The 25,056-nt window shown below is 42.7% G+C and overlaps 3 protein-coding genes across 7 annotated transcripts in view; all 3 read left to right on the top strand.

Moving 5' to 3' along the window:
* vps52 (VPS52 subunit of GARP complex) overlaps nt 1-7,806 on the top strand; it is a 27,834-nt gene extending 20,028 nt beyond the window's left edge. The window contains exon 24 of the mRNA XM_028440928.1: nt 7,142-7,806. The gene's annotated coding sequence lies outside the window, so the exon portion shown is untranslated. The remainder of the gene's footprint in view (nt 1-7,141) is intronic.
* On the top strand, nt 543-11,078 carry atf6b (activating transcription factor 6 beta). The gene is given in 18 exon segments (XM_028440932.1): nt 543-1,296; nt 1,820-1,893; nt 3,753-3,834; nt 3,902-3,961; nt 4,035-4,108; nt 4,211-4,270; nt 4,272-4,392; nt 4,596-4,721; nt 4,799-4,971; nt 5,120-5,299; nt 6,061-6,143; nt 6,214-6,411; nt 6,812-6,919; nt 7,038-7,137; nt 7,921-7,988; nt 8,840-8,939; nt 9,116-9,200; nt 10,401-11,078. Coding segments are annotated over 18 exon segments (2,016 nt in total). The 5' UTR covers nt 543-1,223; the 3' UTR covers nt 10,652-11,078.
* LOC114458517 (tenascin) overlaps nt 10,893-25,056 on the top strand; it is a 21,495-nt gene continuing 7,331 nt past the window's right edge. The window contains exons 1-11 of one of the 5 annotated variants that reach the window (XM_028440921.1): nt 10,893-11,009; nt 14,160-14,245; nt 14,421-14,637; nt 15,221-15,331; nt 16,246-16,345; nt 17,878-18,081; nt 18,197-18,628; nt 18,716-18,819; nt 20,986-21,139; nt 21,212-21,481; nt 22,167-24,749. In XM_028440921.1, the coding sequence (XP_028296722.1) occupies nt 15,242-15,331; nt 16,246-16,345; nt 17,878-18,081; nt 18,197-18,628; nt 18,716-18,819; nt 20,986-21,139; nt 21,212-21,481; nt 22,167-24,749 (3,937 nt within the window). In that variant the 5' untranslated portion in view covers nt 10,893-11,009; nt 14,160-14,245; nt 14,421-14,637; nt 15,221-15,241. Of the gene's footprint in view, nt 11,010-14,159; nt 14,246-14,420; nt 14,638-14,832; nt 15,021-15,220; nt 15,332-16,245; nt 16,346-17,877; nt 18,082-18,196; nt 18,629-18,715; nt 18,820-20,985; nt 21,140-21,211; nt 21,482-22,166; nt 24,750-25,056 lie in introns of those variants that run through there. The other 4 variants (XM_028440922.1, XM_028440920.1, XM_028440923.1 and 1 more) reach the window with 4 other exon arrangements.

The raw sequence follows: 25,056 nt of genomic DNA, 5'->3' as shown, positions 1-25,056 counted from the left end.
CATTCAGAATTCAACAGTTCAGCGACAGAGTTGTAGAAACGATTAGTTTTCTGAAAAGGTTCATAAAAACGACGTCCAGAAGGCATGAGTGAAAACTCTGAGGCCAAGATACATGTCCGGACCTAAGATACATTTAACCTTCTTTTTTTTAACCTAGGGGAGGGGGAGGGGGAGGAAGCAGGAAGGAAAGACACAAGGTAGGAAATAGAAAAGGTGGGGAAGAGGTGATTATTTTAAAGTGAGATGTGTAGTTATAGTTGTGTATATTGTGTTTATTATGTTGTGTAATGAAACCAGTCAGGTGACCAGTGTGAAGCTTAGCTATAATGGTGGTGTCTGTGGACAGAGGGAAGGAGGAGTGGTAATACCTAGAACAGGTATTTTGGTGGGGGGCCTTGGGGTTGGGGTCAGTGACGGGGTGCGCTGGGTCCTCAGCTCCTTGGGGTTTTCTCAGGTGTGTATGTGGGGGGCGGTGGCTGCCTCTCGTCTGGGGATCTTGGGGGCCACTGGGGGGTTGCTTGGTCATGGAGGGGTGGCCGGGGGCCCCTTGGTCCCCGCTCTCTCTGCTGCCTGGCTGCATCTTCAGGTCTGGGTTAAACTTTGTTTAACTCCAATGATTTTAGAGAAGTTTTTGACAATGTTTTGCAGTTTTTATCTTTCACAGATAGATTTATATCAACTTTTAATGTGGGTGTAGCCATTTTGGAGCTTTCAGCCAATCAGCGCTCAATATGTGTATTTTATGACTATATGTAAACTAATGTACCTGTTTTTACCTTGTTTTTACCGTGTACAAAGGGCAATAAACTATTGTATTATTCTGTTCTATTTTGGGCGGAGTTTCTTTTTAAAATGAAGAAACAACGCCTGAAATAACGTGACTTCGCTCCGCCTACTCATACTGGGCTGTGATTGGTCCGTTTGGCGGTCAATCCTCACAAATCCGCTCATTGATTGGTTAACTTTGCTGTCAGTCAAAGAGCAAACCTTACTGCTCTCTCATTTGTCTCTCAGGACGCCAATCAGGAAAGGCCTTGCTGTGATTGGTGCGTTTTCTGCGTGTGGGCGGGAGTTTTCCGTTTCCTGTTTAGGACGTTCTTCGTTGATTATCGGAAGCTGAATCTTCATCTTTCGCTGGTTTTAGTTCAACCTTTGTTCGCAGGGAGCGTCTGTAAATGTCTGTGCAGGACTCTGAGCCGTGATTTAGGACAGTTTTTACGGACATGAGTGCGGAGCTGCTGTCGGACCTGGAGAGCCGATTTTTCGCCGACAACCTGCTGACGAGCGACGACTGGGGTTAGTACGGCCTTTAAAACACACTGATCTATGATAACGCTTTATTTCATCACATTATATCAGCACCGATGCCTTTACAGCCGCGTGGGGCGTTTATTATCCTTAAATCCTCATTTTGTCGACGTTAAACGATGAATTGTGAGGGTTCAGTGCTACATACACACTAAAGGAGGAAACGTGATTACACACTAGTGTGTGTGCAGAAGGGGGCGGACCGGAAACGACACACACCACACCGGAAGTACAGTTTTTGGTCAAATAATTAACGATACTTTAAGAACGTCGTAAGAGATTTGACCTTAGAATACGCATTAATGAACAAAAATGACAGTTACTACTTTTTATATTTGTGTTAATGTCTTTTCTTGTTTTAATTTACATATTTATTTTTCGTATTGTACAATATGTGTTAACAATTTAGTTTTACTGTATAAACGTATTATCAATATTTATTTGCAGTGTATTTATAAGATTATTGTGTGTGTGTGTGTGTGTGTGTGTGTGTGTGTGTGTGTGTGTGTAGATGCCTGTCTGTATCAGTGTGAGAACATGGAGGAGGACGGTGAGCTTAATGGGAGCCTGAAGTACAACACTGCGGTAAGAAAACAAACAAACAAATTCACACTCGTATGTTTAATTACATACAGTTTTACGTTAATTATATTAATAATGACTATAAACGTAACAATAAAAGTCACAAACTGAATGAAACAGTTTAGGTCTAATCTCATCTAAAATGTGTCACTAGTTAGCATCATATGCTAATAAGGGGGCGGGGAAAGTAAAGTCAGGCTTGCCATTGGCTTCAGAAAGTATTCCAACCAATCACAGAGCTGAATTTGGTTCTAATCCCTCCTACGTTATTACATTAGGTTTACTAGTACTACTACTAGACTAAACACATACTACTAGTGAGATGTTTATAAGTGTACTAGTCATACTCGTAATCAGAATCAACTTTATTGACCAAGAGTGTATGAATACACACGAGGAATTTGTCTTGGTGACCTGTGCTCTCTCAGATAGTGTAACATTAAATAATAACAATCAACTAGAATAAAGAAAAATAAATAAAAAAAGAAGTATAAACATAAATATAAGAGTAGTTAGACTAATATGTGCAAACTAAATAAAATAACATGATAATGATAATAATAGTAATAATAATAATAATGAAATAAAATAAAAATACAATAATAATAATAAGATAATAGTGCAGTAGTGCATTGATGAGTAGTGCAGGTGAACATTTAAATTAAAATATTATGTTCATGAACATTCTCAGTGACAGGTTGATCCAGGGTTGTTATGTTAGTTCCAGGTTATTTCACAGTAACAGAAACAGGTCTGACTCTCTATGACTGTTCAGTGTTGATCACAGTGACAGCCTGAGGGAAGAAACTGTTTTTATGGAGGGTAGTTTTGGCGTACAGTGATCTGTAGTGTCTGCCGGAGGGGAGGAGTTTAAACAGATTGTGTGCAGGGTGGGAGGAGTCTGCAGTGATGCTACCTGCCCGTTTCCTGACCCTGGACAGGTATAAGTCTTGGATGGAGGGCAGATCAACACCAATGATCTTTTCTACAGTCCTGACTATCCTTTGTAGTCTGTGTCTGTCTAGTTTGGTTGTAGATCCAAACCAGACAGTGATGGAGGTGCACAGAACAGACTGAATGATGGAGGTGTAGAACATGATCAGCAGCTCCTGGGGCAGGTTGAACTTCCTCAGCTGATACAGGAAGTACTTCCTCTGCTGTGCCTTTTTCCTGGTTGTGTCTATGTGGGAGGTCCACTTCAGGTCCTGTGAGATTGTGGATCCCAGGAACCTGAAGGAGTCCACGGTAGACACTTTGCTATTCAGAATGGTTAGGGGGGTGAGTGGGGGGGGGATTTCTCCTGAAGTCCACTGTCATCTCCATAGTCTCGAGTGGGTTCAGTTCCAGATGTTTCTGACTGCACCAGAGATCCAGCTGTTCCACCTCCGTCTGAAGGCAGACTCGTCCCCATCCCTGATGAGACCGATGACGGTGGTGTCGTCTGCAAACTTCAGGAGTTTCACAGAGGGGTCCCCTGAGGTGCACTCATTGGTGTAGAGGGAGAATAGCAGTGGAAAATAAAAACAGTTTTACTAGTAAAGGTTTTTGGTGCATGAGTAGAGTTTACTAGTCAAGTTAAATCAAACAGAGTTCTTAAATCATTAAATGATGACCTAGTAGATGATTTAGCTTTACTAGTAAACTCTACTAGTGCATCTTAAACCTTTACTAGTGAATCATTTTTAGTCTACCAGTAATACTAGTAAATCCATAGATTCACGAGAAAATGAAATGAAGTAGGAGGGATTAGAACTAAATCCAGATCTGTGATTGGTTGGAATACCTTTGAAAGCCTGGATTAATTTTCCCCGCCCCCTCGTTAGCATATGATGCTAACTAGTGACACCTTTTACTTAACTCAGTTGGAGAATGACCTAGTGCTCACTCTGGACCCTGACAACCCCACGTCTCCATGGAAACACCTGGACGACGAGCTGCTGTCAGGTAGGACTTGACCATGTGACCGATCACATGACATGTGTGAGATATCTCCCTGGGTTTTGTCTCACAGGAGAGTCTGCAGTGATGAACAGGGAGATGAAGATAACTCAGCCCCTGCCCGTGGACATGTGTGAGTCTGTGTGTGTGACTTTGTGTGTGTGTGTGTGTTGGTTACTGTGTGTGTGTTCATTATGTGTGTTCAGTGTTTCAGGTAAAGGCGGAGCCTCCGTCTCCTGCGTCCTCGTTGGAGTCGGACTGTTCTTCACCTGACCTTCATGTATGTCATCGTTACACACACACACACACACACACACACACACACAGTAACACACACACACACACACACACACACAGTAACACACACACATTGATGTTCCAGCTGGCCGTTAAAGCGGAGAACCCGCCCACTCCTCCCTACATGTACGGAGACGTTCTGGCCCCCCCCGCTGGGTTCCATGGAGGTCACCGTGGCAACGACTTCGGGGCCCCCGCCCATGCCCCAGATCGCCATGCCAACGCAGATTCCCACCGTCATCGCAGGAATGCCGACGCCTGCCACAGGTGAGCCGTCAGCCAAACCTTTTTACTTATTACTTAACTACAGAGTTACTTATGTAGTTACTAATTTACCTACCTACCTATGTAGTATGACTAATTCACTTTTATACATTGTTACTAAGTTACTTTCTTATTTACGTTCTCAGGTACTTACAGTAGTTACTAAAGCAATTCTGGCTGACCTTTGACCTCTGTGTGACCCTCAGTGCTGAAGACCAAACCCTCCATCCAGCCCCGCCCACTGTGTGTGAGTGCCCTGCCCGTCCCTCAGACCGCCGCCCCGGCCAAGACGCTCATCCTCCAAGGCCTGTCCTCATTGGACCAGAGACCAGGTGATCACACATGCCGCCCAACATAGAGGCTAGGTAGCATGAAGCTAAGTGAAGGTGTGTGTCCTGTCCTCCTGCAGTGGTCCTGTCCCAGTCCGTCTGCTTTGGCTCCGCCCCCACTGTGGTTAAGGTGGAGCCTGTTTCCACCAGTATCTCCCAGCACGGCCCCAGCCCCCCCCCTCATCCTCCCCCAAGTAAACCCATCGTACCTGCGACCAGCGTAGCGCCAAATAACAGCTGCAACGACGTCGACGTGAGTCCTTTCAAAATAAAAGACATAAACAACAAACTACACACTTGCACACAACACAACTGAAACAACACTAGATTTGTTACAGTGTGTCCATGTGTAAATGTATTGTTAGTGTGTTGTGTTACAGTGTGTTGTGTTCCTGCTGTAGATGAAGGTGCTGAAGCGCCAGCAGAGGATGATAAAGAACAGAGAGTCAGCGTGTCAGTCGAGGAAGAAGAAGAAAGAGTATCTACAGAACCTGGAGAGTCAGCTCAGAGACGCTCAGCAGGAGAACGAGAGGCTGCGGCAGGAGAACAAGGCTCTCAGGGAGAGACTGGCTGGGAAGGAGGTGAGGCTACGCTCCCCTCTGATCTAACCGGTAAAGGTCTGATCTAACCGGTAAAGGTCTGATCTAACCGGTAAAGGTCTGATCTAACCGGTAAAGGTCTGATCTAACCGGTCTAACCGGTAAAGGTCTGATCTAACCAGTAAAGGTCTGATCTAACCGGTAAAGGTCTGATCTAACCAGTAAAGGTCTGATCTAACCGGTCTAACCGGTAAAGGTCTGATCTAACCAGTAAAGGTCTGATCTAACCGGTCTAACCGGTAAAGGTCTGATCTAACCAGTAAACGTGTGATCTAACCGGTAAACGTGTGATCTAACCGGTAAAGGTGTGATCTAACCGGTAAAGGTGTGATCTAACCGGTAAAGGTCTGATCTAACCGGTAAAGGTGTGATCTAACCGGTAAAGGTCTGATCTAACCGGTAAAGGTCTGATCTAACCGGTAAAGGTCTGATCTAACCGGTAAAGGTCTGATCTAACCGGTAAACGTGTGATCTATCCGGTAAAGGTGTGATCTAACCGGTAAAGGTGTGATCTAACCGGTAAAGGTGTGATCTAACCGGTAAAGGTCTGATCTAACCGGTAAAGGTGTGATCTAACCGGTAAAGGTGTGATCTAACCGGTAAAGGTCTGATCTAACCGGTAAAGGTCTGATCTAACCGGTAAAGGTCTGATCTAACCGGTAAAGGTCTGATCTAACCGGTAAAGGTCTGATCTAACCGGTAAAGGTCTGATCTAACCGGTAAAGGTCTGATCTACCTCTCAGGGCTCTGACTCCAGCAGCAACAAACGTGCGGTGTGCGTGATGGCTGTGCTCCTCTTCGTCACCTTCAGCTTTGGACCAATCAGGTGAGACCTGCTGACTCAGTGTTTAGGATCCAGACTCCGCCTTCACGTGTACTGACTCCTCCCCCTGTAGCCTGTCAGACAGGAAGTTGTCGGGCCTACGGGATGTGTCGTTCACTGCACGCCGCTTGTTAGAGATGAACCAGCAGGAGGCTCCGCCCCCCAGCAGGAGGTCAGAGGTCAGGGCGGAGCAGGAGGAGGAGCTAGGAGCAGAGCAGCAGTGGAGGAGTGGAGAGACAGAGAGGTTCACCTCAGAGCCCTACCAGTTCAGGTACATGTTTAATCATTATCAATCGTTAATGCTGCGTGTGTATTTTTCTGATCGCTCTTTCCACTAGTGAAAGTGTACAAAGCCTTGTATTTTTTAATTCTATTGTATTTTTTCTGCCTTTAATTAATTATTGTTTGATGCTGTTATATTTCCTGTTTCCCTGTTTTTTTGGAGCTGCTTTAACATCTAAATTTCTTCATTGGTGGATCAATAAAGTTTTATCTTATCTTATTAATGTAAATATTCACCAATAATTATCATAAATATTTACTAATATTGTTTATTCATTAATGTTAATATTTACGAATACCATGTATTTATTAACATTAATATTCACTAATAATGTATATTTACTAATGTAAAGATTTAATGAGTCTAATGAGTCAGTGACTCTGTGCAGAAACCTGTCTGATGTGTTCAGTGACGTGAAGGATTTGGTTCTTCAGGACATCGATCGATACTTCAGCTCCTCAGACTGTCGACAGTTCAATCGCTCAGAGTCACTGAGGTAGAGCAACAACAACAACTACAGTATTATTAACCTCTGATCAGCTCCTGTTAGGACTGTAATACAGACATCCTGCTTTACATTTAGTGTGTGTGTGTGTGTGTGTGTGTGTCTCCAGGCTGGCAGACGAGCTCCGTGGTTGGGTTCATCGTCATCAGATCGATCGAAAAAAATCTGGAGGGAAACCAAAGATTGTGAAAAAGGCAAAGATTGCACAGGTAGCACACACACACACACACACACACACACACTGACTGACCTTTTTAACCTTACTGATTTACTGTCTAAGGTCAAAACCACACATCTGCATGTTTTATTATTATAATTAAATACATGTATTTATTTAGTCTCCACATGTCACCAGCACCATGAGCCTCGTCCATATCTGCTCCATCACAGCTGAATAACTGCTGAGTCATGCTGATACACAGATCTTCTATTTTTGCTGACGCTGGAGCTGCTGTTTAACAAAGATAAGCCTGTGTGGGACAGGAAGTACTGCCCAGACACAGAATATCCAGATTATTTTCAAAATAAAATAAACCGTGTTCATCCTTTTATTGACCTGTGGATGGAGTGTTCTGATCAGTATCAAAGCTGGAGCCCTGCCCCCACACTCAGAGGTGACCCCTGGTAGAGGAAAAACACTGACCTTTTCAGACCCTAGCACATATTCAGACAGCGCCCCCAGAGGCCCCACCCACCACCCTGTTATGCTGCCTACTTCCTTAACCCCCGTGTGAACCTGATGACCCTTTGACCCCGCCCAGCCCATGCTGCTATGTGCTACGCTAACCTTGATATGTGACACTGGTTGCTAGATGCCAAGCTAACGTGTGTGTGTGTGTGTGTGTGTGTGTGTGTGTGTGTGTGTGTGTGTGTGTGTGTGTGTGTGTGTGTGTGTGTGTGTGTGTGTGTGTGTGTGTGTGTGTGTGTGTGTGTGTGTGTGTGTGTGTGTGTGTGTGTGTGTGTGTGTGTGTGTGTGTGTGTGTGTGTGTCAGAGAGCTCAGCTGAAGAAGACCAACTTCTCCAGATATTTGCCGATCCAGGCTCATCGCTCCATAGAGAGGTAAACGCTGTGTCTGCATTACAGATTTTAGCAAAATAAGTGATATTCCTAAATGTTGACATAGTCTAATTGTGCGTTGAACGATGTTTTCATTGAACGTTGTTTTGGGGAGGAGTCTCGTAACTCTCGTGAAATCTCATCCTGTGAGACTTCGGCGTAGAAAGACGGATACTTAGAACTTCGTGTGTGTGTGTGTGTGTGTGTGTGTGTGTCCCTTTAACTGTGAATGAAGCCGTTCGACCAGTGGTGTGGAGTCATTGAGCGTTTGACTGGAGCATATTGATTATCAGCCGTACACTGTTTTTAGTGATTGACAAACTAAATGTCGGAGCTGCTGAAATGAGGCGGAGTCTCGTGTCCTACTCAGTGACTATGAAACGAGGGAGTTAACCCCCAAAGCTGAGGAGAGCTTCAACTACAGACTCCTCTGTGTCTGAAGACACAGGAAAGGTTAACATTTCTCTGCTCACTCTGCATTCCTTTGTTGTTTCACGTTTAATGTGAAACTAATGATAATAATCATCATCATTTTAAAGTCTAATGTTAAGAAATGTCCCAGTCGACTCTTCTATTTACACTATTTGTGGAAAGTGTTTTATTAGCATTTTTTTTTAACATATTTCAATATTGAAACATCTGTAAATCCTCCTCATGAAAGCGTGAAAGCTTTTTAGTGATATTTAGTGTTTTTACTGAACTATTTAGATTTAGAAAAACAGCTACTGTCACACTGAGCTGTTCCATCTGGTTCTGGTTCTAATCCTGATCCTGGTTCTAATCCTGATCCTGGTTCTAATCCTGATCCTGGTTTTAATCATGATCCTGGTTCTAATCCTGATCCTGGTCCACAGTCAGCTGCAGGTGTTTCCTGGTCCTGAAGTGACCAACAGTGACTTCTTAGACGCCATCGACCGCAGAGAAGATACTTTCTACGTAGTTTCATTCAGACGGGTGAGAAAGTGTGTGTGTGTGTGTGTGTGTGTGTGTGTGTGTGTGTGTGTGTGTGTGTGTGTGTGTGTGTGTGTGTGTGTGTGTGTGTGTGTGTGTGTGTGTGTGTGTGTGTGTGTGTGTGTGTGTGTGTGTGTGTGTGTGTGTGTGTGTGTTATTAAACTATGTGTGTGTTCTAGGACCACCTGCTACTTCCTGCTATCAGCCACAATAAAACCAGCCGACCTAAGATGTCTCTGGTGATGCCAGCCATGTCTGTGAATGGTGAGTGATGATGATGATGATGATGATGATGATGACATAAGTCTTTTCACACACTCAAAAATCTCGCTGTCATTCAGTTCTCCAGCATGAGAATGTGTAAATATAATTAAAATAATATCTTAATAAAATAACCATGGACCTGGTTAGTGAATAATAAACTCATACTGTCCTTTTCACACTCAGAAATCTCATTCATATATTTTATTTATAAGCTCTTTTCAAAAACTCAGACACTTTACAGTTGTTAAAACAACTGCACAAATCATAAACAATAATAAGAAAACCCAGTAATTCAATTCCTAGGAATCGTTTGTTTGCTTGTATTTCAATTCCACTTATCGGTTCCTCTTACGTTGTAAATACGTAACAATAAACTCCTGTATATTGTGTTTATTCTAGCACCAAGTGAAGCTCCTCCCACCATGTAGTTGTTTGTTGTCCACCTCCTCCACCCACAGCTGTGGGCGTGTCTGAAGGTCCATTTATAGAAATGTAAACAAAGGCTAAACTAAAGCTTTATTGTTTAAATACATAATTATGAATTCATCAATTTGATATAGTGATTTTGTATATATTATTATCCAGTGAAAACAATCAATACCTGGTGGATTAAACTAGAGCTGATATTCCTGCAGGAAGTTAAAGAGACAAAGATAATATAATAAAGAGTTAAAGCAAACAAATCCATTTGTATTATTTAATTCTCTCACCCAATGAGAATCAATAAGAGAATCCATAAGGAATTGAATCGATAAGCAGTATCGATAATGGAACCGGAATCGCTAAATTCTTATCAATTCCCATCCGTACTCATAAGTTAAGTTTGTAGAAGGAATGTAAACAGAGGAGGTCTGTCACATCATTCCTGGGTCAGACTCCTCCCCCTGGAGACCCTGGTAGTCTGTGTTTTCATCATCCAGGGGTCACCTGTGTGGAAGCAAGAGGACTGTTTGCTTCCATACTGTTGCTGAGCCGCTCCATCAGTTTTTAAAAGTGCTGAGATCAACCATAAGTGACATCATCAGAAAACCAGTCTGAATATGTGTAATATTAATAATATAAACACTAACGATCTCTGGAATAACATTATAAACGCTGTTAGGTTGGAAATATTACAGTGAATGAGTTTAGTGTATATCCCTCTGACCTTTGACCCCAGGTCAGAGTGTGAAAAGGTTTATTGATGATGATGTCCCACAGAGACCCTCTATGACTCCTCCCCTGGTTATGAGATGATGATGATGGTCGACTGTGAGGTGATGGACACTCGAATCGTTCCCATTAAATCTTCGTCTGTTCCTGTGTCGCTGCGTGATGCTCCGCCTCCTCCGTCCTCCTCCCATCACCATGGCAACCACACCTCTCTGAGAGGACGCCACCACCACCACTCGCACGCCAGGGCGCAGCGCCGAGGGGCGGAGCTCCTGATCAGCCAGTTGGAGGGAGTCTGAGGACGTGAGGTCACACACACCCATCTTTGTTTCCATGACAACCGCAGCGCGCCTACACACAGTACGACAAAAACACACTAAGGGATGAAACGTGTATAATAGATAATATTGATACTAGGAGGGATCTCGCTCGCCTTCACCAACAGGAAGTGATGTTTGTTTATTTATGAGCTGTAAATAATGTGTAAATATTCAGTTTTTCACCGTTTTTTAAAAGATGTTTTTTTTTAATTGTCCCACACAAGCTTGTCCGTGTGTGTGTGTGTCCGTGTGTGTGTGTCCATGTGTGTGTGTCCGTGTGAGTTAAGCTGCTCCTGGCCCCACCCCCTCCCTACTGAAGGCGTGCCGTGACCAAACCGTACGTGAGGAATCCTTGTTTTTATCGTCTGTAAATGTTCTGTTGTTAATAAAGTTGATTCAGACTTTATTTTGTGCCTCGTTCTTCCATAGGAAGTGATGTTTCAGTGTGTGTTTACAGGTGTGTGTGTTGGAGTTGTTAATGATGGAAAAGCTGAACGTTGCTAATTAAGTGTGAAATTAACAAGCAGCTCATTAATGACGGTGGGAATCCGCTGGACAAAAGCTCAGCGTGAGTCACTCGGCTTCAATTTAAACACAGCTCTTATTGTGAAAGAGCCTCGCTGCTTTAACAGCTTTCACCATTTATAACAACTTTACAACATGACGTGTCAGCATTTCTTAATGCACAACTACAGTTTGTAGATTACACAACTGGCAACCCCACACACAAAATGACTTAAACGTACAAAACGGCAACAAAATCACACAGTGACTAAAACACAACAAAAACACACAACAAATAAATGTAAAACAACTCTAAAAACATAAAATGGCAACAAAATATAAAAATCACACAAATTGACTCTTAAAACAGAAAACGTAAAACGCACAAAGCAACACCATGAAAAAACTGTTCCTTTGTTGTTTCCTGTTATTCCTCAGATTGCTCATTATTCTAATGCTAACATGTATGTTCGGCCCCGCCCCCTGTCGCTGATTTAGATGCTTTTTTTTTCAGTGGTTTTTAAGTGATTTTGAATCATCGGGCTGTGGTCGTCACTGCTGCCCCTTAGCTCCTCCCCCTTCTTAGATCCTCCCCTACAGCTCTGGAACCAATCCCAGCGTCCCTCTGAGTGCTACTCTTTCAAAGCTCAGGTGAATTTAACGTGTGTTTGTCCTACGCTCCCTGAACGCAGCGCTCTGATGGTCATTGTTTCAGTTGCTCTTAAATAAATAAGCACACGTTCCCTGTGCACGTGTGACGTCATCACCTTGACACGTGTAACGAGCTCGACCTCCCACCACACTGCGTCACACCTGAACGCAGAACACCGTTCAGAGCAGACGTTACACACGTAGAAACAACGATCCGATCAAAGAAAGATCATCTTTCATTCTGTGATCGTCGTGTTTTTTTGTTTTCATTCTTTTTGTGATCGTGTCTCTGCATCATCATGTACCTTTTTTTGTTCTGCGATCGTCCTGTCGTAAAGCAAGTGTGTAACGGCTGCTGCTCTTTAAACGTCGCGTTGTGGAGAAATGAAGGTTCCTCACGTAGTAAATGTAACGGCTTTGTTTCCTCTGAACAGGAATGTGTTTTTCCTGCAATAAAAGTGTTCCTCCTCAGCCAGATGTGGAGGTGATGGTTTCTCCAGATGTGGCTGAAATATGCATTGCTAATGTAAGGCAGCGAGCGGCAGACGCTAGCACACACACAATCACAATTTTTTTCTTTGTACGTTTTTGTTGTCATTTTGTGCGTTTGTTTTTGTTCTGATCTTTTACACATTTTTAAATAAAAATGTTTCTGTCCTATTGTTGAGATTTTTATCAACTTTAATCATAGTGGGCGTGGCCACCAACATGATTTTATCTGATCTGAGGGTCACATGATCAACATGTCAGCATTACATTAACAACCAATCAGAGCACAGGGAGCAACAATGAGTTTCATTTGTGTATTTTTCTTTACTTTCTGTGTTGTTGCTTTTGTGTCATTTTCTTCTGTTTTGTGTAGTTTTAGTGATTTTGTGCGTCTCTTGGTTGTGTTGTGGTTCAGGTGGAAACAAAAGGTCAAACACGTCCTTTTCCACATATTGGATCAGTATTAACATGATGGTGGAGGAGGGGGCGTGGCTTCAGGGACACCGGTCAGAGTCCTTCCCTGAGTCGGATAAACTCATCTTCATTCACTGATGAACAAAACAGACCAACAATGCTAATGTGCAAACAACACATTAGCATTATATGGAATAGCACAAAAAATAAAATAAATATGGGCAGAAGATTAGCAGGTATAGTTCCTGATTTTAATTTTAATATTTAATTAAAAGAAAACATGTACAGTTTATTATACCAATGTAAATGAAAGATTTGGCGCCCCGTCAGCAGATGGCGACCTTGGCAGCCGCCTGTGTTGCCTGTCAGGTAGGCCGGCCCTAACACTACCAAATAGACAAATTGTGACCCTGGTTTAATTGCGTTTGTGGATCAGCCAATCAGCATTCAGCTTACAAAACACCATCGGACACGCCCCCTTCCTCCATTACATGATGAAAAATGGCGCAACGTCATAATGCAAGTGGAGTTAATAAAATCTGTCGACAAGGAGCGTGGAAGTAAAGTTTAACACACACCTTTTACTTTTGGTTTTGTGTGTTTTTAAAGTCCCTTTGTGTACTTTTACTACTTTGTGTTTTGGTTGTTCTTTTGTTTGTTTTTGTTGTTACTTCCTCCAAGGAGCTAATGATGCTAATAATGCTAATCCTTATCGTTATTCTGTGTTCTCCGTCTGTTCATGTGATGTTTAACATCTTGAAATTCTGAACTGATTAAACTAAATGTGTTTAGCTGATATGTGTATGTATGAATGTAGAGCAGTGTTTTTATAGCTCTATGTTCCTCTAAGATCATGTTGTACATGATTTATTTGTGTCTAAACTCTTTCCTGTGTCTCGTCCAACATTAACCTTGAATTTATTCATTTATTTCTGATGTTTTGCTCTTTTTAGAATGTGAACTTCATCTTTTGGTGGATTTTAAAGAGTCGTGCCACAAATTATTATTGATGGATGAGAAAAAGTGTGTTCATGTAAAAATAAAACTATAATGTTAAATAAACTGACACGTGTTTCTGCGTACAGTCATCTTTGTGTGTTTCTGCGTCTGTTCTCCAGCTTTGTTTTCCTTCTGCACGTATCGTGTTGTACGTGCACGTGTCGCACACGCTGGGAGGTCGTTACGCTACAACATGTTTATGGTCTGATCAGACGCTACGGTGTGTGTCCGTGGCTCCGCCCCCTCAGCTCTATGTCACTGATCTTCTGGACTTTAGTTTATGTTCTTTACATCAGTGACATCATGATGATGATTTAGTGTTTAACCTCTGCTGAGAAACGTTAAAGACCACACACACACACACACACACACACTAACTGAAACTGAGTCAGTCACCATGGTAACAAACTCTGACTCCTCCCACATGCAGAAAGCTGTTCGGTTCACATTCCATTCCAGTCTGATTGATATCAAAGATAATATACCTTCTTCCTATTGGCTGAGCTGAACACAAAGGTATTTTATTAAATGACTTCCATAGTTACGTGTAAAATAAAAACATTCTATAAAGTGTTGATCTAGTCCTGCATTGTTTACATGTGTGTCTATTATTATAGATCTACGTCTGTGACACATTCTGTCATCATGTTGTCATGTGACTCAGTGTGTTTTATTGTTAAATCGTCACCAGGTATAACGACGACCGGTTGGAGCACTACACCAGTAGGTGAGCTTCTTCTGCAGCCGCTGGGAAAAGGGGCGTGTCCTCCTGTGGGAGGGGGAGGAGTCTCTTTCCTTTGCATCGTGTGGGTGCAGTAGCAGCAGGAAATCACCTCCACAGCCATGATGCTGCCACCACCGTGCCTCACACTGTAGCCCCTGTGAGCGCGGAGCGGCGCCCCCTGCAGGTGGGTGACGTCCTCTCTGTGTTTCTATGACACACACACACACACACACTGTGCACATGTTTTCCAGCCGTTCTCCACCCAGTAGGGAGCTGTAAACGTTACATCACAGAGAAGAGGAACATTCTCTGAGTCTGAGGAAACTCACTCAGTGCCAGTTGGACACGGACACACACACACAGAGACGAACACACAGACAGACACACACAGACGGACGCACAGGGACACACACACACAGAGACGAACACACACACACACACACAGACGGACGCACAGGGACACACACACACAGACGGACACACACACAGACGGACACACACACACAGACGGACACACACACACAGACGGACGCACACACAGACGGACGGCTCCATCCTCACTCTCATGTACTTCTACATTTATTTACCATTTCCTCTTGCATTTTTCATTTTTTACTTCACATCTTATTCACTTTTGATCTTATTTTGTTTTATATTCTATATTTGATCATTTTTGTAATTGTCTTTAATTTGCGCTTGTTTTAAATACGTTTTGAATGGATGATAAACATTAAACCAGTTACTCACGGGATCTTCGTCTCTTCCAGGACCTTCATCTTCATCACACCATGCTCGTCTTCCTCATCCTCGTCCTGCTGACCCGTGCGACCTCCACTGAGCTCAGAGGTCAAAGGTCGCCCACGCGGGGCGTCATCAAGGTAGCTTTAGTCCCAGTGTTACAGTTTGGATGGTGATCATGTTATCTGGTGAACAGTTTGTTTTCACTGAAACGTTGTGACAGATTGTGTTTGGATTGGGATCAGATAGATTTATATAAAAAAACAAAGTGGATTTTGTTTAAATCTAATTATAAATTATTGTTAAATTGTTCAAACATGTTAGATATTTAAGGATCAGGAAAATGAGAACGTGATGAGTGATAAATAAGAGAAATAAAGTATGAAGGATGTTCCTCCATGAGTGAAGTTATTTATCCATTTTATTATCCTTGGGTTAATTTATCCCCATTCAATGTTTATCATTCAAAAAAATAATAGTTGACTTTTTTTTCTAAATTTATTGGTACAATTGAAATACCAGGCAACACCTGTATTTTTAAGGTGAATATGTATCTGGCAATTTGAAAAAAATGGAAAAAATAAGAACCTGTATCTGGATTGTTTTTACTGCTTAAATTGAAAGTAATAATACAGGAAAACAAAAGACTGACCTTGACCTAAAACATGACCTTGAGCAAAGGTCAAGGTCACTCATTGAAAGGAAATGTTGTTCAATGGTACCAGTCTGAGCTCTGGATCTCAATTTGTTTTAGAGAAAAAAGTCTTTTTTTGTGACGTGATGAACTTTGACCTCTACTGATCTTTTTACTGATGGTCGTACAGCTTTGGTCTAATTAATCAAATACTTCACTTTAGATGAACTTTTCATAAATGTAATCATTGAACTTATACAATTGTGTCTGACACTAAAACTTGGTCAATTATTTCCTGAAAATCATTTTCTGGAGGCAAATATCCCTGTGGTCAGATTGATGTTTTATATATATATTAATATTAATATTAGTGATATTTGAGGATAATTGGAGGGTTAATAACTGTGTTTGTTTCTGCAGGTTCTGATCTCTGACGGTTCCTCCCACACGGATCCTTCTTCTTCTTCTTCTTCTTCTTCTTCTTCTTCTTCTTCTTCTTCTTCTTCGTCCATCATCAGAGGTAAACACCAAAGCGTGTGAACAGTGATGTGCTGAAAAAAAAAGTACGAGGTTAAAACTCGCAGCGAGAAATCACTGCCCACCACTACACACCGCTGGTGCGTAATAACGAGGGGTTTGGGGGGGCATGCCCCCTCCTGAAAATGGACAAAAATGATGCTAAATGATAGATTTTGGTGCATTATATTAGTGTAATTGTGGCTTTTCTTTTGTCTATTTTGTAGCACTTTTCTCAACATGATGTATTTTCTCACCTAGTTTTTGTTTGTTTGATGTATTTACAAGTTAAAATCTGGTATCCATGGTAACAATGACAAAGAATTGAGCATCATCATCAGTTTACCTCTTTCCAGTGTAAAATGTACCAACTTATAGTATAGCAGTAGTATGGGGGCGTGGTCTGTTAGTAGTCCTCTGTAGAATACTGTCTGGTACTGGAACATATCTGCATAATTTACATTATCTGGATGTTTAAAGTCTGTGTAAAGCAGAAATAAATGAATGTTATGAGTCTGAATATACAGTATGTGCATCTCTCCCAGGTACAGTAGAGTCAGAACTACGCCCACTAGAGGCGAAACACACAATGGCGGTGCAAAAAAGTGCTTATTACATTGAAAATGTAGCGGACACGTTTTATTCCCCTGAGTCTCAATATGTGGTTTGTTTCCAGCTAAGGGCCGAATTGCGCTCTCTGAGACCGCTGAAGTTTGGTGTGCTTCAGCAGCAGGGTCGTGTTAATGCTAATGATGGAGAGGCGTGTAAAACTGCTGCTTGGTAGAATGAATGAATGAATGAATGAATGAATAAATAAATAGTTGAAGGTGTTACGGCAAATTTGCGGTTGACCTCATTTGGAGACATGATTTATTGCTCTGGTTGAATGATGGAGTCCAGGCGAGGCGTTGATGATTTTATATAAAAGGTTTATTATAAAACTAAATAAAAAAGAGTACAAAGATGGACAAAATTAGTGACCGCCCCGGGCGGACGTCCGATGATGGAGTGGCCCACAGTTCTAACTCATCATATATTCCCCCTCAGTCCCCCTCCCTCCTCCCCCCAGGAGATAAAGAGGACAGAGGAGGTGAAAGAAGAGGGTGAAAAGAGACAGTTTCTTCTTAGGTCAAAACAACCAGTTCTCTGGTATCTGCTGATTGTCGTGAGTGTTGGAGGTGTGTGCGTGTATGGTGTTTGTGTGTATGAATGGATGTGTATTGGGTGTGTATGTGTGACTATGTGAGTGTGTGTAGGCATGTGAGTGTGTGATGCCTCCGTGTCTGAGGCATAAGATGTGTTTTGGGAAGCTGACCTCGAGAAGAGAGCAGAAAACATGAGACAGCAGAAATGAAAAGTCTCAACTTAAAGCCTTAAAAAGAATAAGGTCTATGAGTAAATATGTTAATAAACATAACTAACAACAAAGGTGACTAGAGAGAGAGTAGTAGACGATAACACCCGCCGCCTACGCTTCTGGACATCCCTGATTTTTAGTGACCTGAAGCTCCTGCTGTTCTCATGTTCTCTCTCCAGAGGTGGACCTAGCTCCTGGATCTCCTCTGGTTCTGAGCCATCACATCCAACTGGTCCCATCAGGTTCTGGTCCTGGTTCCTGTAGCTGTGAGCTGGACTTCTCCGTCCTCAGACGGCGAGTGGAGACGCTAGAGAAGGAAGTGTCTAATCTGAGGAAGAAATGTGGAACAGACGAGAACAGCTGCCACGCCAAGGAGAGCAAAGGTCCCTCATTCATAATAACACATTTAATCTCATATTTAATATTTTCTTTAATCTCAGTTTTCTCTAATCTTTAATCTCATCTTTAATCTCTAATCCCAGTGTAAATCCTCCACAGGTGTGGGTAGCTCTGTTGATGTTGACCAGTGTCCTGATGACTGCAGTGACCAGGGTCGCTGTGTGGGCGGACGCTGCGTCTGTTTCTCTGGTTTCACTGGTACAGACTGCTCTGAAACATCATGTCCTGGCAGCTGTACCAGCAGGGGGCGCTGTGTGGGCGGAGTGTGTGTGTGCGGTGAAGGATTTACAGGATTGGACTGTTCACAGACGGTCTGTCCCAGTGAGTGCAGCAGTAACGGTCACTGTGTGGACGGTCAGTGTGTCTGTGGGCGTGGCTTCACTGGTACAGACTGCTCTGAAACATCGTGTCCTGGCAGCTGTACCAGCAGGGGGCGCTGTGTGGGCGGAGTGTGTGTGTGCAGTGAAGGATTTACAGGATTGGACTGCAGCCAGTGTGAGGAGGGCCGGAGCGGAGAGGACTGTCAGAGCGGTGAGACCCCCACCATTCTCTCTGTAGACGTTTTATTTCTCTTTCTGTTTCTCTGTAAATGAACGTCTTTTTCTGTTTTTCTGTCAGTGTCTCAGCTTTCTGCTCAGGATGTCACTGACACGTCTGTGACGCTGGTCTGGACTTCTCCGTCAGTCCAGTATGATGTGTATTACATCACCATCAGCAGTCAGGTTAGACGATTAATAAATAATATATAACATCAGCTCAGGGTACATGTGGTGATAACGTTTGGTAAACACTGTTCTATGTCCATATGTTGAGGATTTTGTTCACGGACCAGTGGGTGTCCCTGATTTTCTGTTCTGAAAGATGGGAACCCTTCTGGCATGAGCATTAACCTAGCATTAGCATCAACCCTCTGTGTTATAAAGCAGAATATATGATGAAAATTGTTGAAATAAGATCTGAAACAATCTAAGAAAGTTGAAAACAGTTTGACCAGCTGAAGGTCAAAGTTGAAAATGAAAATATTTCAACGTCATCCGTTCTCTGGATCTTTGACCTTTGACCTCGTCCTATCTGTTCTTCTTTCCGACATTGAATTATGAAGCGTTAGTTTTTCTGAGGGTCAGTGAATGCGTCATTGTGTTGCTGTTGTTGTGTTTTGTGTGTTTCCATCTGAAGGCGCACACACAGCTCACACATACAGATGTAGGATGGATGCCTGTCGCCACGGCAACGTGTAAACACCATCAATAACACTGTCTGCTGCCAGATCATTGACACACACACACACACACACAAACCAGACGTTCCTTAGCCCAGGAAACAGATTCATCTCCAGGCCACCGACGTGTTGATCTGTGGAAGTTCATTGATTAAAGTAACGAGCAACACACACCACACACACACACACACGCACACACACACACACACACACACACACACACACACACACACGCTGCTACTACAATTACATGTTGCTATTGGCTGAGACAGATTATGACACGTCATTGGACAATTGTGCGTCACCAACTGTCACTGTTGGCCACGCCCCGCTTATAAACTCTGGAGGAGGGACTAGTTTTCCTCCAATCAGAGCCCTCAGTGAGCATTGATTGACGCTCTAATGCTTAATTTATTCCTGCGGTGATGTTTGTGACTCTGAGCTTCTTTAAAGTTCAGATTCTGGTCTAATCAGAGGCTTCATCAACCTATGTGTGTATTTACAGACATTTAATGTGTGTTCCTGGTTTGTGTGTGTGATGTCATTGACAATGTCTGATGATGTTTGTTGATGTTTGTTGATGTTTTGTTGACGTTTTGTTGATGTTTTGTTGATGTTTTTTGACGTTTGTTGATGTTTGTTGATGTTTTGTTGACGTTTGTTTATGTTTTGTTGACATTTTATTGACATTTTGTTGATGTTTTGTTGACGTTTTGTTGATGTTTGACATTTTGTTGACGTTTGTTGATGTTTTGTTGACATTTTGTTGACGTTTTGTTGACGTTTGTTGACGTTTTATTGACATTTTGTTGGCGTTTGTTGATGTTTGTTGACGTTTGTTGATGTTTTGTTGACGTTTTCTTGATGTTTGACATTTTGTTGACGTTTGTTGACGTTTTGTTGATGTTTGACATTTTGTTGATGTTTTGTTGATGTTTTGTCGACGTTTGTTGACATTTTGTTGACGTTTATTGATGTTTTGTTGATGTTTTGTTGACATTTTGTTGATGTTTGTTGATGTTTTGTTGACGTTTGTTGACATTTTGTTGACGTTTATTGACGTTTTGTTGATGTTTGTTGACGTTTGTTGATGTTTGTTGATGTTTTGTTGACATTTGTTGACGTTTGTTGATGTTTTGTTGACATTTAGTTGATGTTTGTTGATGTTTTGTTGATGTTTGTTGATGTTTTGTTAATGTTTTGTTGACGTTTGTTGACATTTTGTTGACGTTTATTGATGTTTTGTTGATGTTTGTTGATGTTTTGTTGACGTTTGTTGATGTTTTATTGACGTTTGTTGATGTTTTGTTGACGTTTGTTGACGTTTCATTGACGTTTGTTGACGTTTTGTTGACGTTTGTTGATGTTTGTTGATGTTTTGTTGACGTTTGTTGACGTTTTGTTGACGTTTGTTGATGTTTTATTGACATTTGTTGATGTTTTATTGACGTTTTGTTGATGTTTGTTGATGTTTGTTGACATTTTTTGACGTTTTTTTGACGTTTTATTGACGTTTGTTGATGTTTGTTGATGTTTGTTGACATTTTATTGACGTTTTGTTGACGTTTGTTGATGTTTTGTTGACGTTTGTTGACATTTGTTGACGTTTATCTGTAACGTAATGGTTGTTGGTGACGCCCTGGTATCTCTTCTGTGTGTGCGTGAGTAGAAGGAGAGCGAGGAGCCGATTATTGCTCAGGTGGACGGGGGCCACTCGTCGTTTACTCAGAGCGGACTAGCATCAGATCAGAGATACAGCGTTAGCGTCGTCGGAGAGGTCGGAGGTCAGCGGGGGCCGGAGAGCACCGCCCACTTCCTGACGCGTATGTTTCTCACACTTCCTGTTCTTCCTCTGGTTAAGTGAGCTTTATATTCACGTCTGATGCTCCTCCTAGGCCTCGCCCCCCCGTCCGACCTCCGCGTGTTGAAAACCACCTCCAGCTCGGCCGTGATCCAGTGGACGGAGACGCCGGCACTGATCGACTCCTATCGACTGACTGTCACACCAGCTGACGGACAGGGGCGGAGTCAGGAGATCATTGTCCCTGCTGGGAGAAGTTCCGCCCACATCACAGACTTGGAGGTGGGACGTTTGTATGTGGTGGAGCTGGTGGCGGAGCGGGGCGGGGCTCGCAGTGACGCGGTTACCAATCAGGTGGTTTCTGGTGAGTCACGTTTGATTTTAAGAAATAAAGTCTCAGCAATCTGATATTTTGTTAAATTATTTAGAAAAAGTTTTGATTGTATTTGTTTTTAATGAAGTTATTTACAGTTTTGGAATAACCTACACCTGCAGTCTGTGTGGACGCTTTTCAGAAAGGCTTTTGATTAAATTGCTTTTAAGTTTTATTCACCTTTGATGATGTTCCTACTGTTGTTTTAAATTATCTTGTGTTTTATCATCCTTTTGTGATGTTGCAATAGCATTTTGCCTATAGTGCTATAGAAATAAAATGTACTTACTTACTTACATTAATAATAATAGTTATAAACAATAAAATGATGGTGTCTATTGTTGTGTTAATGGTACCATGTTCATCTGAGGCCAAAAACACTTTTTTACAATACTTTGATTTTGAAATTCTGACCTATTTGCTCACATAAATTGCTGAAAAGTCTTACCTTTCGCGTGATTTCTATCAAATGATTGTTTACCTGAAAGTCACAGAGCAGAAATAAACATTCTGTGTTTGAAAAGCAGTTTTTTCTTCCCTTTGGGAATGTTTGTGCTGCTGATGTAATGACCTTCACATGTCCTCCACGTTTACAGGAACACACCTTTTAAAGCTTATTCAAACCTTTTCCAGACCACCTTTCTTTCATTTTCTAATCCTGACATTTGTTTTCCAGGAAAACATCTTCACGTTTGTACTTTCAGGTTGTTTGTGGCGCTCCCTCTGAGGACAGATGAGCTGCAGAGGGAAACTAACCCAGAGGTGTCTCTTTTTCTTCAGATTCAACCTGGTGTGGATGATCAGTGTCATGCTAACGCTAATAATCCAACCTTCACATCTGCAGGGTTCACATTAAGGACGGTCTCCACAGAAAGTTTGACCCTAAAGGACACCCAGGGACACGTTCAAGATGGTAAGGAAAGGGTTCAAGCTTCTGAGCAGCAGAGGAATGATGACCGGAAAGGTTTAGGAGTGTCTACTGGGTCTGGATCTCGACCTGCTTTAATCAACGTGAGAAACCGCCTAAGGTCAAAGGTAGCACCAAGGTTCCAGGTAAGCTCCAGCTCTGATGGAGGGCCACAGACGGTACCCAGACAATTCAAAGCAGATCTCAGAGACGCCCTCAGAGGCCAGAGAGCAGGAGCAAAGTCTTTTGAGAGGACGGAGGATGAAAATCTAGATCAGGTGCCAGAAACTGACTCAGACAGCTGGGAAGAGAAAGCAGATGTTGGCGGGAACCGCACCCCGACGCAGCCGAGCAGCAGAGGGAATTGTTCAGACTCAAAATTGGTGGCGGCGACGCCCCATGGATCAGGCCCAGAGACGCCCCCTGCTGGAGATGTCCGTCACTCAGCTGATCCTTTGCACAAACTTCTGACGGACACGTTTGAAAGGTTGAACATCTCAACATTCTCTGTCCACCTCTCAAAGGCATCAAACCTCTCTGAGTGCAGAGAAACAATGAGGAGGCAGATTTTTGGAGGTCTGAAGCCACTGTTGTCATCTTCATCTGCAGACGCTTCTTCACAACCTGAACCTTCATCACCGTCGTCTAACTTGGCTTTAGTCGAAGATGTTGAACGCACTAAGCAAACGACTGACAAACAGGCATCAAGGTCATCTGGGGAAAGCAAAGAGCTGCTGTTCCGCCGCACAAAACCAAACCGTGAATCTTTACTGAACCAAAACCATCATCTAAGGCCTTCCTCAAATCACAACCAACAGGAAAACTCACATAAGGAAGGAGAAATCCGAACAAAGTCTACAGACACGCAGACAGAAAACCCTCAAATCCCAATACAGCTCCTTCCTCGTGGTGCATATCGGAGGCGTATCTTATTTAAACCCAGACCTTTTCAAAATAAAACTGTGGTTCCTCCGTCTTCTCCTTTAAAAACTAAACTTGAGATTCAAAATTTTTCCACAATTTCACCTCACTTCACTTCCTTAAAATCCAGCGTGGACGCTTCAGATTCAGAGTTCAATCAGACCCTCAGTGGGAGTGGTGTGTGGTCCTCCCCTCAACCAAACGCCAAAGTTGGGTTTCCTAGAAAACATCCTCATGGTGCATCTTTACAGAACCGTACACACTACAAGTATCCACAGAGAATGATGCGGAAGCCTTTTCTGAACAGAAAACCTGCAGCTGGAAGCAGGTACACTGCTGGAGGTCAAAGTAACCAACTGGCAAGAGACATTATCCCTGAAAACAAACCCCTACAGCAGCACATTCACATTAAAGAATCAGGAGAGAACTCTATGCGTAGAACAATCCACAGCAACGACAGGGTGGGGGTCAATGTTCAGGAAGGTCAAACTATTACCAAATCCACAAAACAAACCCGTCGTCTCACCTTAAGACCATTAGTGAGAACTACGGGAGAACATCTCGCAGAGCTGGACGACCACAACCAGAGAACCAACTCAAGACTTACAAGTTCAGTCATGAGAATAACAGACAAACTCCACAATGAGACCGATGAGTCTTTGACAGACAGAGAGGAAGTCAATGTTCAGGAAAGACAAACATCTGGACAAACTTTCACAAGACCAGAGACGCCCCTAAAACGATACGTTATTGGACAACAAAATGTTCAGATAAGAGACCACACTGTAGACGGTAGGGAATCGCAGCAGCTAGAGAATGTTTCAACTGTTCCTGTCTTCAGCAGAAAGACATTCAGAAACACTAGAGTCCAAAGTGGACCAAACGTCGATAATCATCAAGATTCAAGACTAATTAAACTCTTTGGGAAACGACCGCCGTTACGAACTACAGGACAACATCGCACCGAGCTGAACGACCACAACAAAAAACCTGACTTCAGACTCTCACATCTGCCCATGAGAAGAAGAGTAGAACACCAAAATAAGAACGATGACTCTTCAGTCAAACTACTCACTGATGGTGAAGAAACAATAACTGACGACAGCATTGACACCAGAATCAGTACCGATACACAAACCACGTTAACACCAAAGTTACAGCAGCCAATAGGATTGCATCGCACTGGGATTCCACATCTGAAGCAGAGTGAAAACCAAGTACCTGAAGGTTCTGTCTTGCAAGTCCCTACAGTTCAAAGTGAAATGGGTTCCAGATCAACCAACCATAATAGAACCTTGACAAAGGTTCTACCTGATTCGGCTAGCTCCACAGAGTCGGACGATCATCCTCCAAAGTCTGAGTTCACTCTGACGTTCCTTGGAAAGGTTCCTGGTCTTCAGTCCAGACTGAACAAGCTCGTCATCAGCACAGGTAACCCCCCACGTGACAGTACAACCACCTGAGGCTACTGTACCATACACGCTTATCTCCTGTCAACTAATCAACTCTGAGTCTGAGCAGAACCTTCAAGAGTTCTCCTTCTGCTCTTGAAAACTGTAAACCTGTGAGTTTAGAGTTTCATATCTGTCATGTTGTTTGTTTTCCTGGACTTTAGTTTCAGGGACTCAAGGCTTGTTTGTGTCGTGTTGGTGTCAAACTAAAGCTGTATCTGTGCGCTTCCATTAATGTGTGAAATTATGACATTAACCTAATGTAACATAACGTGAATGTAATTCAA

The sequence above is a fragment of the Gouania willdenowi genome, unplaced genomic scaffold, assembly GCF_900634775.1.
Source record: "Gouania willdenowi unplaced genomic scaffold, fGouWil2.1 scaffold_120_arrow_ctg1, whole genome shotgun sequence".
Lineage (NCBI taxonomy): Eukaryota > Metazoa > Chordata > Actinopteri > Blenniiformes > Gobiesocidae > Gouania > Gouania willdenowi.
This window is presented reverse-complemented; position numbering and strand designations above follow the sequence as displayed.